The sequence below is a fragment of the Carassius gibelio genome, chromosome A9 (assembly GCF_023724105.1).
Source record: "Carassius gibelio isolate Cgi1373 ecotype wild population from Czech Republic chromosome A9, carGib1.2-hapl.c, whole genome shotgun sequence".
In the NCBI taxonomy this organism is placed as follows: Eukaryota; Metazoa; Chordata; class Actinopteri; order Cypriniformes; family Cyprinidae; genus Carassius; species Carassius gibelio.
The window spans coordinates 20,065,061-20,078,901 of NC_068379.1; the positions used below are offsets into that span (position 1 = coordinate 20,065,061).

General features: G+C 36.1%; 1 protein-coding gene across 2 annotated transcripts; it reads right to left on the reverse strand.

Moving 5' to 3' along the window:
- Positions 1 to 9,286: 9,286 nt before the first annotated feature.
- Positions 9,287 to 12,976, reverse strand: LOC128019907 (G-protein coupled receptor 183-like). 2 transcript variants are annotated; one of them, XM_052606248.1, is made up of 3 exons: positions 12,139 to 12,976; positions 11,933 to 12,036; positions 9,287 to 10,977 (listed from the first exon to the last, which is right to left on the reverse strand). In XM_052606248.1, the coding sequence occupies exons 2-3, from the start codon at positions 11,995 to 11,997 to the stop codon at positions 9,945 to 9,947; spliced, it is 1,098 nt and encodes a 365-aa protein (XP_052462208.1). In that variant the 5' UTR covers positions 11,998 to 12,036; positions 12,139 to 12,976; the 3' UTR covers positions 9,287 to 9,944. The 2 variants fall into 2 exon arrangements, with proteins under 2 accessions (XP_052462208.1, XP_052462210.1); XM_052606250.1 differs by having other exon boundaries at positions 11,987 to 12,036; positions 12,139 to 12,975.
- Between the last annotated feature and the right edge of the window lie 865 nt (positions 12,977 to 13,841).

Genomic DNA, 13,841 nt, shown 5'->3' on the forward strand with positions numbered 1-13,841 from the left:
ATGATAATGCTTTTCTTGTAATGCAATACAGGTTGTCTACATTCAGTAGATCTGAGTTAAAGGTTATTAGCTGCCTGGAAGCTGAGTCGGACTTTTTTCTTGTTGGTAAGTAAAAGCGTGAAGCAGACAGTAGTAGTACTGTCAACTGCTGAGCGACAGTCCACATGAAATACACTCACTAGAATCTTTATAAGGTACAGACTGGACTTCAGAACTGACTTAATTCTTTGTGGCAAAGATTCAACGAAGTGCTGGAAACTTTTCCCTGAGATTTTGGTCCATATTAACATGATAGCATCACACCTTTGCTGCAGATTTGTCAGCTTCACATTTATAATGCGACTCTTCCAATCCAACACGTCCCAAAAGTGCTCTATTGGATGGAGATGTGGTGACTGTGGAGGCCATTCGAGTATAGGAATCTCAGTGTCAGGTTAAAAAAAGCAGATGCTCAGTTGGTAGCCTAGGGGCCAAGGTGTGCCAAGAAAATATCTCTGACCAGGCAACTATTTTCCAATCTTCTATCATCCAGTTTTGGTGAACATGCTCTTCTGCATAGCTCAGTTACTGAGGTTACTGTTGCTTTTCTATCAGCTGGAACAATTGGACCATTCTACTCTCACTTCTGGGATCAGCAAATCATTTTTGTTCACAGAACTGCAGCTCACACATAACTTCTCATTCTCTGTAAACCCTACAAAAGTGTTTATTTTTTAAAATATATATATATATTCCAGTAGATCAGTAGTTTCTGAAATACCTGCTATCTGGCACCAACAACCATGCTACATTCAAAGTCACTTGATTGAGCTTCGTTGGATGTTCCACATTCTGATGCTCAGTTTGAACTGATTGTATAGACCACATCTACATGCCTAAATGCATTGAGTTGCTGCAACGTGATTGGCTGAGTTTGCATTGACAGGCAGTTGAACAGGTATAAGTAACCAGTGAGTGTAGATGATCTGCATGTCGAAAACAGTATTTATCTTTATTTGTAGCAACCATGGTTCAAGAGACAGAATGGTGTATAAATGTTGAGGTGCTTTACACTTATGCCGTCTGCTGATGTGAGTTTGAGGGTTGTTTTCACACTTTTTTTCTCTGGGTTTTTTTTTTTTTTTTTTTTTTATTGAAAACAGTTGACTACTCAAAATGTTTTAGCAGATACACAACATTTTTATTAGTCACTACTTCTTATTAGGGAATAAAAACTTCCCTTAATCATAATGACTATCATTAAAAACTCATAAAATCATTTGTAAAGGTCATTTAATTGAATGTACATGAACTTGAACATATTCCTTTTTTTTTTATAGAATTCAGTTTACATCATCTTCATAAATGAAAAAAAAAAATATATAAAAAAATAAAAAAAAAATTAATAATACCGCCATTTTGCTCTGACCGATGTGATTTGAGTGCACTTAAAGGAATAGAATGAAAATTCAATGTTGAATGCTATAGATAAAAAGGTGTATATATATATATATATATATATATATATATATATATATATATATATATATATATATATATATATATATATATATATATATATATATATATATATACTGTACATATATACATATATATATACCTTTTTATCTATAGCATTCAATATTGAATTTTCATTCTATTACTTTAAGTGCACTCAAATCGCATCGGTCAGAGCAAAATGGCGGTATTATTATAATTTATTTTTTAGTTTTAATATATTTTTTTAATTTATGAAGATGATGTAAACTGAATTCTATAAAAAAAAGAATATGTTCAAGTTCATGTACAAATATTTGAATAGGTAAATCGAGGGTGAATGTCTGAGCACAAGGTTAGAGTGTCATGTGTCAAATTTTACATAATAATTACTAAATGTATCTAATTTTTAAAAAGGTTTTTATTAAATGAACTATTATTTATAAGCTTCTTTTTTTCTTCTTGGGACTAAAATTGATACATTTTGGTCAATATTGATAATTAAACAATATTTTGATAAATGTGCTTTTGTGCTGAAACCTTTGCTGGGTAAGGAAAACCACCAGTAGGTGGCAGCAAGCCCCTGTATCGGTAAAGTATTTATTGAATCGTTCAAATCAAACGATTTGTTCAAAAATGCTGATCAGGACACAGAGAAAGTGTCCATCTGACTGGGCGATTGAATCCCTGGCTAACTTGATTCGTTCAAAAATTGATTCGTTCAAGGAATGGAACAATGGTTACTATGCACTGTTATATCAAATTCATTGCACATTTTGTAGGCCTACTGATATTCAGAAAAGTACATTGCTTGTGCAATGAATATAAAAACATAAAAATTCATACATGTGTATTTGTTTTTTTTTCACTGCTTGAATTATACGCTTATATTGGCCAGTCACCTCTATTTGTGAATTTTCTGAAGTAGATAATTGTAACATTTCATTTGCATGATAAGTTTTACATACAACAATGCATGTTATTAACCCAAAGGGGATGGTAAGGGTGGGGGGGGGGTGCTTTTGTCATCAAAAATAACAAATAAAACACCTTAGAGCTAATAATGCTTTTTCATGCGTTTTATTTATACACTGTAAATACTTTCAATATTTAATATTTAATAAAAAAAATGAATGATTAAAACAACAAACAATGTTAGTGGCAATATTAAGCATTTTTCTGACACTTTCTCAGGCTTGCACATTAGTGATCAATCTAGCAAGCTCAACACCCTGTCAAGTGTTGTCCTTACAACCATGTCATGTTGTTGTTTATAAATGCTAAATGGTCTGAACTTGCCTATTGTTTATTGTTACTATTATTATTATTAATAATAATATTATTATTATAGTACATTAGATCACATTAATTAACTTTTTAACTCAAGCTTCTTCAACAAAATGGAAGGTGTATTTTATTTTATTATTTTTTATTTTATTTTATTGTAAGTTAAAATGCACTACATGATCTTGGCAAAGATAAGATTGCAGCACACCAGCAGGAAGTTAGAGCTTGTGGTAAGTATGTTCTTGTTGACATCACATAACTGGGTGTTGGGTTATCTGAAGAAAAAAAAAAAAAGATGTTTATCATAGTATCAAGTTACTACAGTGATTCCATTTAGTGTAAACAGAGAACATGAACTTTTGGTGTCTTTCACAGATATCCTGCAAGACAAAGTTCCTTGTTTATTCCAGTGCTGTTGGAAATATATTTTGAAATGATTCCCCCCTGACAGATTTTTGCTTTTCATATTTCCAATTTTCACAGTTGTATGAACGTTTGGTCAAGGTGGTCATGAGTTTTTTCATTTTTCAAGACATGGATTTGCAGCATCGCCATTGTTTGACATGGGTTAATGTGGTCATCGTGGCAGGGAGTTCTGTTCATCTTGCTAAATTCAGGCAATGTGTAACAGATTGTTGTTATTTTGGTTGCTTCCTGCCAAACAAGCTAGTAGGTGCCGTCCCCATTGCCCACAAGGAGGGCTTCTCCAGCTTGAGTCTTGGGCTGAATTCAGAAAAGCATACTATGCTTGCTTTTCCTGTATTGGTTCCTCCTCTTGGTTTCTTCCTAGAGGAGGAGCTTAAATATCTAACTTCAGTTTTCTTTGGCACATTTGGTTTTGGCTTGCTCACTGGGGGTTTTTAAAGTTTGTAAAGCTACTTTGGAATAAAATGTATTGTGAAAAGCATTTCCCATATACTTTGAACTGAATAACGTAATATACAAATACATTTAAATATATTTTGCTTGCCCTTTCCCTGGCAGATGAATCAATCGATGCAAAACTGTTGACTCTGGTCATTTGGGAAATGATATGGAACTTTTTAATTTGAAAGGCCTTAGTTTGCAGCCATTTAATAATAAATCTTGGATGCATCTATATATTTAATCCTTATAGTTTATTAATAGAACATTGCAAATAACACCTGTTACTAAGAAACTGTGCATTTTACAAAAGTTTTCAGTTAGAATAATAATAATACTATTTAAATTATTATTATTATTATTTATTTATTTTTTTGTTTAGTTTATTTAATTTGAACAGTCTCCAATCCAATCCTCTAATCCAATAAATGTTGTCCACAATAACTGGTACCCAAAGTTTTCTGTGTTTAGTCACAAGATGGCAGTAATGCTTCATTCAGCTATTCCTTTAATTTGACATTCTGGCCTGCATATGATGCCTCCTTCAGGCTGTAGATGAGCAGCAGCACCAATAAATAATACATCAATTTTAAATTCATTAAACATCATTATTTTAAATCTTATAGAAGTATAACATGCTGCTTTATGGCGGTTTTAAATTGGGACATGATGATAAACTACTGATATTCTCATTGCTTTGTGCAAATGTGTGTTTTCCTTTCGAGATTAAAGTTTGAATAATTGTTCATATAAACCACTGCTTACATTTTTAATCAGGACTTTAGTCAGGACAGACGCCATATGGATAAAAAGGAGACTGAGAGAGAGAGAGAGAGAGAGAGAGAAGGAGAGAGGGAGAGAGAGTATACTTTTACAATGGTACTCAAGGTACTAAATCACATACTTTTCGATACTGAAAGGTTTTTATTAGTAAGATATTTTGTCATTAAGTTTGACAACAAGCCTAGTTCATCATTGAATTCAGTGATGTCATCATCTCATTTCAATTTAAACAGTATCTGTGCAATCATTTGCAATCAAGGGGATGATATCACTGTAAATGAATTGTCCCAAACTAAGCAAGCCAGAGGCTACAGCGGCAAGGAACTAAAACTCCATCGGTGATAGAATGGAGATTAAAAAAACCTTGGGAGAAACCAGGCTCAGTCAGGGGGCCGGTTCTCCTCTGGCCAGACAAAACCAGTAGTTCAATTCCAGGCTGCAGCAAAGTCAGATTGTTCAGAAGAATCATCTGTTTCCTGTGGTCCTGTGATCCACAGGGGATCTGTATCTGGGGCTCATCTAGTTGTCCTTGTCTCCGCTGTCTTTCAGGGCTTTAGAGGTTCTCTCTAGGTGCTGATCCACCATCTGGGCTGGATACGTACTGGATCTGGGTGACTGCAGTGCCTTATTGCATCCTATCTTGCTTTTCTAAATAAATTGTTTAAGTGGTGGTTGCATTTTCTGGAGCAGAGGACTGGGGTGATTCCTCCATGTTTATTTTTATTTCTTCCTTATAAGTTTCAGTTAACCTGTTACTCCCACTCCCAACCTTAGACTAGGAAATGGGATCGTAGCACTCTTCATTCACTTCTACAGATTGATGGCAATGATGTTGATGCACTTAATGCCAACAAAGTTTTCTAGTCTATGCAAAAGAATGTTGTGGTCAATAGTGTCAAACGCAGCACTAAGATCCAATAGTACAAACATTTTTAATTTAATTTAATTGCATTTAGCAGTTGCTTTTATCCAAAGCGACTTACAGTGCATTCAGGCTATCAATTTTTACCTATCATACTAATACATCATACTAATATATCGTACTAATAGAGAGATACAACCACAATACAATGATAAGAGCAGGTCTTTTGAGAGCAGTCTCAGTACTATGATACAGTCTAAATCCTGACTGGAAATCCTCACAGATACCATTTTTCTCTAAGAATGAATAGAACTGTGAGGATACTATCTTTTCTAGTATCTTGGACAGAAAATGGAGATTCGAGATTGGTCTATAATTAACTAGTTATATGGGATCAAGGTGGGTTTTTTTTTTTTTTTTTTTTTTTTTTTTTTATGAGAGGCTTAATAACAGCCAGTATGAAGGTTTTGGGGACATATCCTAATGACAGTGACAAATTAATAATAGTCAGAAAAGGATCTATGACTTCTGGAAGCACCTCTTTTAGGAGCTTAGATGGAATATGGTCTAACATGTTGTTGGTTTAGATGATTTAACAAGCTTATACAATTCTTCCTCTCTTAAGCCCCTTTCACACTGCACGTCGGACCCGCAATATTCCCGTAACATTGCCTGGTCACCCTCTGTGTGAAAGCAACCACGTCCCGGAATTGATTACCGAATCGAACCCGGGTCGGGGACATAGTAACATTGCGATAATCGATCCGGAACGAGCGCTGTGTGAACAAAAGCCAGATCTAATTCCGTATCGAAGTGATGACGCGCGTTATCGCGCGACTTTTTTACCGGCTGTTTTGAAGGAAGATCAACATTCGCAACGAAAACATATGTGCAAACTGTAATGAAGCAGAGATCAGTTAGTTCCTCACTTTCCGCGCTGACGCAAAGATCGTTTGCTTGCTTCAGTTAAAGTATAATGTGCCAAGCGTTGTCGACTCGTACATTACACGTCACGCGCTGATGTCACGTGTCGTTACGGGATCTTCAAGGGTTGTGTGTGAAAGCACGCACATATACCGGGTCATCACTGGCAGTGTGAAAGTGCCAAATCTAGCGACCAGGGAACAATTGCAGGAACACTTTATCCCTGTATTTGCCGGAATGGCAGTGTGAAAGGGGCTCTATAGAGAATGAGTGGAACTGTTCCTCAGGGGGTCTATAATGCCCTAAAATCAAAAAGGCAGTAACTACGCAAAGTGCAGAACTGAGGAAAATGACTTAAAAGTTATCCTGTCATCCAGCCTAAGTAGTTACTGTACAAACAACTACCATTTTTCTCCAAAACGACACACTTTTCAGATAAGATGTTTTGTCACATAACTAAGGATGCCTTGAATGCCATGAAAATGACTAACTAATTTTTGACCAAAAATGCAGTTACTGCCTTTTTGCTTTGTAGGCCAGTATAGTGCACTGTCTGATGCGATTCTGTAGCTAACAGCTGCATGGTTACAATTTTATCTCTAATAGTATCGCTTTTAAAAGTAAAGTAGTTCATAAAGTCATTACTGCTGTAATGTTGGGAAATGTCTTGTTGATGCTTTATTTTTCGTTAATTTGGCCACTGTATTGTATAAATACCTGGGGTTATGTTTGTTTTCTTCTAAAAGAGAAGGAAAGTTATCAGATCTGGCAGTTTTTAATGCTTTTCTGTAGGATAGGTTTTCTGTCAAGCAATACAAAATACCTCTAGTTTTGTTTTCCTCCAGCTGCGCTCCATTTTCCGGGCTGCTCTCTTTAGGGTGCAAGTGTGCTCATTATACCATGGTGTCAGACTGGTTTCCTTAACCTTCCTTAAGCATAAAGGAGCAACTGTATTTAAAATGCAGAGAGAGTCCATAGTTTCTGTTACATCATCAAGTTGTTCTGAGGTTTTGGATATGCTAAGGAATTGGGATACATCAGGAATATTACTTACAAAGAAGTCTTTTGTGGTAGAAGTGTTGGTTCTACCATACTTGTAACAAGAAGTAGTATTTACAGTTTTAGCTATATGAATTTTTGCACAAAACTAAATAATGATCTGAGATATCATCGCTTGGCTGCATAATTTCAACACCATCAACATCAATTCCATGTGACAGTATTAAATCCAGAGTATGATTTCGACAATGGGTAGGTCCTGAGATGTGTTGTCCTACCCCAAAAGAGTTCAGAATGACTATAAATGCTGAACCCAATGCATATATTTTATTATCAACATGGATATTTAAATCACCAACAATTAAAACTTTGTCTGCAGCCAGAACTAACTCGGATGTAAAATCAGCAAACTCTTTAATAAAGTCTGTATGGTGCCCTGGTGGCCTGTATAAAGTAGCCAGTACAAACTTCACAGGGGATTTATCATTAAGATTTGTTTCTCTGCATAATGTTATATGAAGCACCATTACTTCACACGAGTTATACTTGAAGCCTGCCCTGTGAGAAATACTGAAAACATTGTTATAATTGAAGCAACACCTCCCCCTTTACCTTTTGAATGCATCTCATGTTTATAACCGTAATCTTGACCGGTAGACTCATTTAAAATAATGTAATCATCAGGTTTCAGTCAGGTTTCTGTCAAACAGAAGAGGTTGAGCCATTTATTTCTTACATACTGTACGCTGTATAGTAAACTAATATGCCTTTTTATTTTTTAAATCCAAAATAAATCACAAGTTCTGAAAAACTAGGGCAGGAAATGAGTGCTATGGACCAAGGTTTTTATTTAATTTTATTTTTTTGAATCAGTTGCCAACTGGTTTATCTGAAACCGATCATACCACAATAAAAACTTGGCTTATTGAAAAAAAAAAAAGTAAAACCATTTTCCCCTTTGCGCTGACCGGGGATTAGGTCATTGTGGTGACATGTGAATAAAGCAAACCACTGTTACTAATTTCACTGATGATGCAAACGTTTGGTTAGACAAAAACATCTGTTTGAATTAGGGGTCAGAGAAAAATTTGGGTGGAAAATAGTAATGCAAAAATAAATTATGTGACTTTATTGGTGCAAAAAATAAAAATAAAATAATAATAAAGATATGATCCATTTAATTATTTATTCACAACTTTCGTTAAAATTTTGTCTAGATATTTTTTATAGATATGAGATAGTTTTACACAAATATTCAGCTTAGCTTAATGAGGTAAAAAAATATATATATATATATATTCATTTGACAAACTTTTTTGCTGTGAGTTTCTTTTGCCAGATATTTTGGGAAACTAGAGGGTAATAGTGTGTGATGAGGTTGACAAAATGACATGTTATTAACCCCATTCAATGCTTTAGTTAGAGACTGTGCATTTGCAATCATTGTTAAATTCAAATTATATTCTTTGAAAATATATTATCTTCAAAGACAATTTTACCACCCACATTATCTGACACCTACATCCTTGTGTTTTGTAGGCTGCTACATGCTTGCCACATTCTCCGCATTTTTTTATAGACACGTAGCTTCATGGAATACACAACAAAGTATAAAAACCACCTGTAGCAGCTAAAAAAGACACTTCATGTGCTTGTGGTTGTTGATGATATCCTGTTCTGAAGATCAGGTGAAATTAAGCAGGAAAAAGAGCACTGCTGCCATGTGTGTTTAACACCCACATGCTCCCATCAAACACGTGCTGCCATATACGCTTTTTAGTCCCTGATGCCCACACAGAGGAGTGTGATGGTGAAGTCATCTCTGTTTCATAGTAACACTGTTTCAGTTGATATGTTTCATATGTCAGAGCTACAAAGACTGAATAATGTGGCATGACATTCTAAGAAACGCTAAGATATGATTCTGGTTATAGATAAATGATTTCTCGTTGCGATGCCCAGAGACTTGTTGTACATTTCCAGGGGTTGATGACTAAACGGCAGATTGGGTCATCAAAAACATTTTTCTCATTTCTTTCATTGTTGTGTAGGCAGTGGGAGATGATAAGGGAAATAAAACACAACAGCCTGTAAATGAACCTCTTTAATTGGTATTCAGAGAAAGCTGTTTAGCACAACTGACAGTTACATTAAATTCCCAAATGGAAAATGCTGTGATAGGTATTGCCCAAAATGTTACCCACACATTTTGAGCGCCTTTAAAGCAAAACACAGTATTTACACAGCAGCTTACAGAAATGTCAACAGATATTTACATACACCTACCTAATCATCCATTATTACTCAGAATTTCTTCTAGCTTCCTTGACCTTTGTGTGTGTGTGTTAAAATTTTCATTTTAAATCTCTGAATTTCATTTTCTGAATAGACATCAATGGCAGTACTACATGACCAATTAAAAAAGAAAAAAGAAAGTCCAACAGCATGTTAATCATTTAAAGAAATATATTACACAAAGAAATTAACCTTATTCAGTTATAAATGTACATGAGTGATAAATTCATATTAGACTTAATTTTAATCATAAAGACCTAAATTTATACAAAATGTGGGCAAAAATCCTAAAACAAAATAACTGACTCAAAGACCATCAATAATCAGGAATGGAATGCCATTTGTTAAGAAATATAAGGTATGGAAACTGTGCAGTTTACACCTATCCAACCACACGTGTGCAGACACTTCCTCTGCAGTCTGCATCAGATTTTTCATTGTAAAATTTTGGCCCTCATGTATTACTACTACTGTTTTCCTGAATGCTCCTGGAGGATGCTGGAATGGAAATATAGCTCTTAAAAAGACTCATGACTCTCTTCTTGTATGTTTTGATGGCAAAAAAGTAAATAATAGGGTCAAGGCAGCTGTTAAAGTTCATCATGGCAACAGTTACCTGTAGGACCATTTTCAAAGTCTTTAACTCATCACAAGAGGGCACATTGTACAGCCTTCTCACGGTAAACTGCATGATGGTGATGTGATAGGGACTGAAACACACCACGAAGCTTAGCAGAATGATCAGGATCATATTTTTGGCCCTGCTGTTGCTTCCAGACCTGTTGGCCACTGGGTTTTCCTTGGACGTCTTGTAGAGCTTGCAGCTGACCTGACTGTAGCAGCACAGGATGAGTCCCAGTGGAAAGCAAAACCCTACGACGCATGCGAACAGAAGACCTATTGCCATCTTGTAGCTATCAAAATTGGAGAACTCCATGCATGTTCGATGACTGGATCGATATTCCAGGGTGCTTTTGAAGAGCAGAGGGGACGTCTCAAGAAGAACCACCACCCATACCAGAATGCAGATACCCCGTACGACTTTGGTTTTCCTTAGCCTTTGACACCTCTGACGGTGCAGCATGGCCAGGTATCGATCTATACTGATGCAGGTCATGAAGGCAATGCTAGCATAGGTATTGCAATAGAAGACCATGGCAGTTAGCCGGCAAAAGAAGTCGCCAAAAGGCCAGTCGAAGCCTCGGATATAGTAGGTGATCCTGCCAGGAAGAGCCAAGGTAAAGAGGGTGTCGGAGATGGCCAGGTTGATCAGATATATCGTGGTAGAATTCATCTTCTTTTGTTTTTTCTGACAGGTGATGTAGAGGACCAGGCTGTTACCTGCCAAGCTGATGAAAAATATCAGGAAATAGAAAATGGGAAAGACGACCCGAGCAGACTCCTTGTAGATGAAAACATCGCAAGTCTGGTTTGTGTAGCTGTCATTCATTGGCATTGTCTGTTGTGGAGTTTGTCCTGTCATGTTCCTGAGACCATTTGGGCAAATAGAAAACTGTTAACAAGACTGTTTAGCTGGAAATAAATACCAAAACATTTGCATCTGCTTCCTGTTTAAAAATGTTCAATAATAAATATATATACATATATAGGTGTGGAAACCTTTGGAGCACAGTGTTTTAGATGTAAATATATAATTTCATATTGTGATCCAAAAGATTCCACATCAGTAAGTCACAATAATTGTCTGATACTCACAGCAAGTATGATATTCGGTCTCTTCTAGAAATGGATAGTGATTTGACAGATGTAGTGATGTTTTTTTTTTTGCTGAATTACTTCAAAAGAAACCCACCCCCTTAAACCTGATTGGTTACGCTCAATTGTGGTTAGGTTAGACATCCTGTAAATCTCTGTTTGAGTTAAATTAGTCTTTTTTTTTTCTATTTAATATCTTAATGTTTATTTGTTCCCTTCAGTTGTAATTACTATAACATTTTTATTATAACTAGTAAACCTATTTTATACAAATACTGTTTTCAATTAACACATTCAGAGAAATTTCAGCTAAAATATATTAAATGTTCCAGTGGCCGGGTTGCTGTAGTCTTAATGGCAATGTATTGACTCATCTTTTCATTATTAACAGTCAAAGAAACATGCTACAACACCTGCGATAATAGTCAAAACAATTTTTCTGGTTATTTAAGCTCACATTCAACCACAAACTCCGATTTCCTGCAACACTGACCCAGTTAAAATGACAACATGTATGCTGAGGTACCTTTGCAGGGCTTAACAGCATCCCCTTTTATAAAACCACAAGGGTAAATGAAAGATATCCCAAGCACAGGAAACACTACATTGGCAACTGCTTTAGATTGACCAACAGAAGTCACTTTAAGCATCAAGTTTAACAGAAAACAAATCATGCGTGGTTGTGCAACTTTAATTTAGTGAGAAAACACAGGTAGTCTGCAGTACCCTGCGAGTGAGTCAGGCTGCTGATAACATCTGTGGTTTATAACCGCACTGTACCTCATCCTCATGTTCGATGTATGGCAGCAGTTTCCCAATCACTTGGTTTTCTGTTGATGAAAGTGGTAAAAAAACAACAAAAAGTGTCATTCATTTCACAATACTAAAAAACGTGAAGGAATGTGTGAGAGATGTTTGCTTAAAAGATATACCTGTGGTCTTTATCTTGCAGAGTCTGACACTATATGCACGTTTACATAATTTTGAGACATAACAGCAATTGCTGTGAAACTTGCTGCATATTGTATTTACACATTTGCATTAGACATTATAGGTAGTCACAGGACTGTAGATTTGTTGATACTTTACGTGACCATATTAGACATTTTCCCAGGACACATCCTTGCCAGGATTTTTATATTGTCTAAAAAGATCTGTGCTGTGCAGATCGATCATTGTATGACATTCATAAGAGCTATAGAGAGCAGAGCAGACGGCTCCTTATGCATTTAAATCACTCTCTTGGTACTTTGATGTCATTCAATGATCGGTGCGCAGCGACGCTTCAAGTTCAAGAATGAATAAACAAACACCCAACATGTACGTGTATTTGCATTGCTTTGATCGTTCTCTGTAGATCTCCCCTTCTCACATGCCACAGTTGGTTGATTATGTAACATACCTGCATGTTATTGGTCAAACTGCTTTGGATGATTTAGGCAATATAAAAATCCTGGCAAGGACGCGTCCTGGGAAAATGGCTCATATGGTCACCCTAGTTTACAACAATGTTCAGTTGGTTAAAATTGTCAATGCATTCAGTAATGTCACTGACATGCCAGGCTCTTCCACATATCAGTGATCACCCGTGTTCTAAGGACACGCACCTGACAGTCATCACCAATCAACACCCAGCACTATAAGAGCACGCAGTTCACTCAGTCACGTTGTCTGGTCTCCCTTGTGGAATGAATTATCATCTCTGTGGACCTGCCTACCTGCTTCGTGGTTCTCAACCCATTTACCCCAAACAGTTCATTGGAGCCAGCTCCTGGAAAATCACTTCATCAACCCATTCACTCTCTGTGTGCTCCGTCATGGTGCTAAAGAGAATATTTTCACCCGTTTCTACGTTCCCTGCATCAAAGATTCTGATTTCCATTACTCACCTGCCACTGTTGATCATTGAAATCTGCACAATAAACCTATCTGTTTGGTTCTAGCTTGTCTGTGTCCAGAGTCTGAATTCCTGTTACAGCATCACAAACTAATAATTACCAATACATTTCCAATATTTATTAATCTTGGTTAATCATAGGCATGATGAAATAAGTGTGATAGAGCAGGAATTTTCTGTAGTCTTAATCTTCGACTTTGCATGTCTTATATGCATTTTATTAAAATGGCTAAACAACTGACATGCACAAAGGCTGCACCTGGAAGCCAGGGCATTGGTCATGGCATTTTCACATCCATTAATAATTACTGTAATCTGTGTCTTAGGTGCTGGACCCCTGTGAGGTTGACTGAGACCATTACCCTGATAACTGCATAAAATGTGGAATAATACCCAAATTCAAATGTGCAGGATTACAGGTCACATTTTATGAGCAAAGTCACATTTTGTTGTGAATGAATAATATACAGTAGCGAATTAAATGATTCTTAATTGCTTTCAGTATTTGCTGTAAAATATTTGCATTTGAAGTCCAGTTCAAGTGAAAAAAGTTATTATATCTAAACCTTTTTAGGAGAAAATTCCAAGCTCATTGTGATTTGAAATATGAAGGAAACTAAACACAGTAGCTGTCTTTTTTTTTTTTTCGAAGAAGAAGAAGTTGCTGGCTTCTCTCCCTTTTCTTAACGGACAGAAAAAGGTCAGATTTCTAAAAACTGACTTTCATGTGTGTCATAT

What these genes read in the sequence shown, in the direction of transcription:
- LOC128019907 (XM_052606248.1), bottom strand. Translation starts at nt 11,997, where the DNA reads ATGAGGATGAGGTACAGTGCGGTTATAAACCACAGATGTTATCAGCAG. An exon ending in CAGCCTGACTCACTCGCAGG is followed by an intron (nt 10,978 to 11,932) that starts GTACTGCAGACT and finishes AAATGGTCTCAG; the next exon opens with GAACATGACAGGACAAACTC.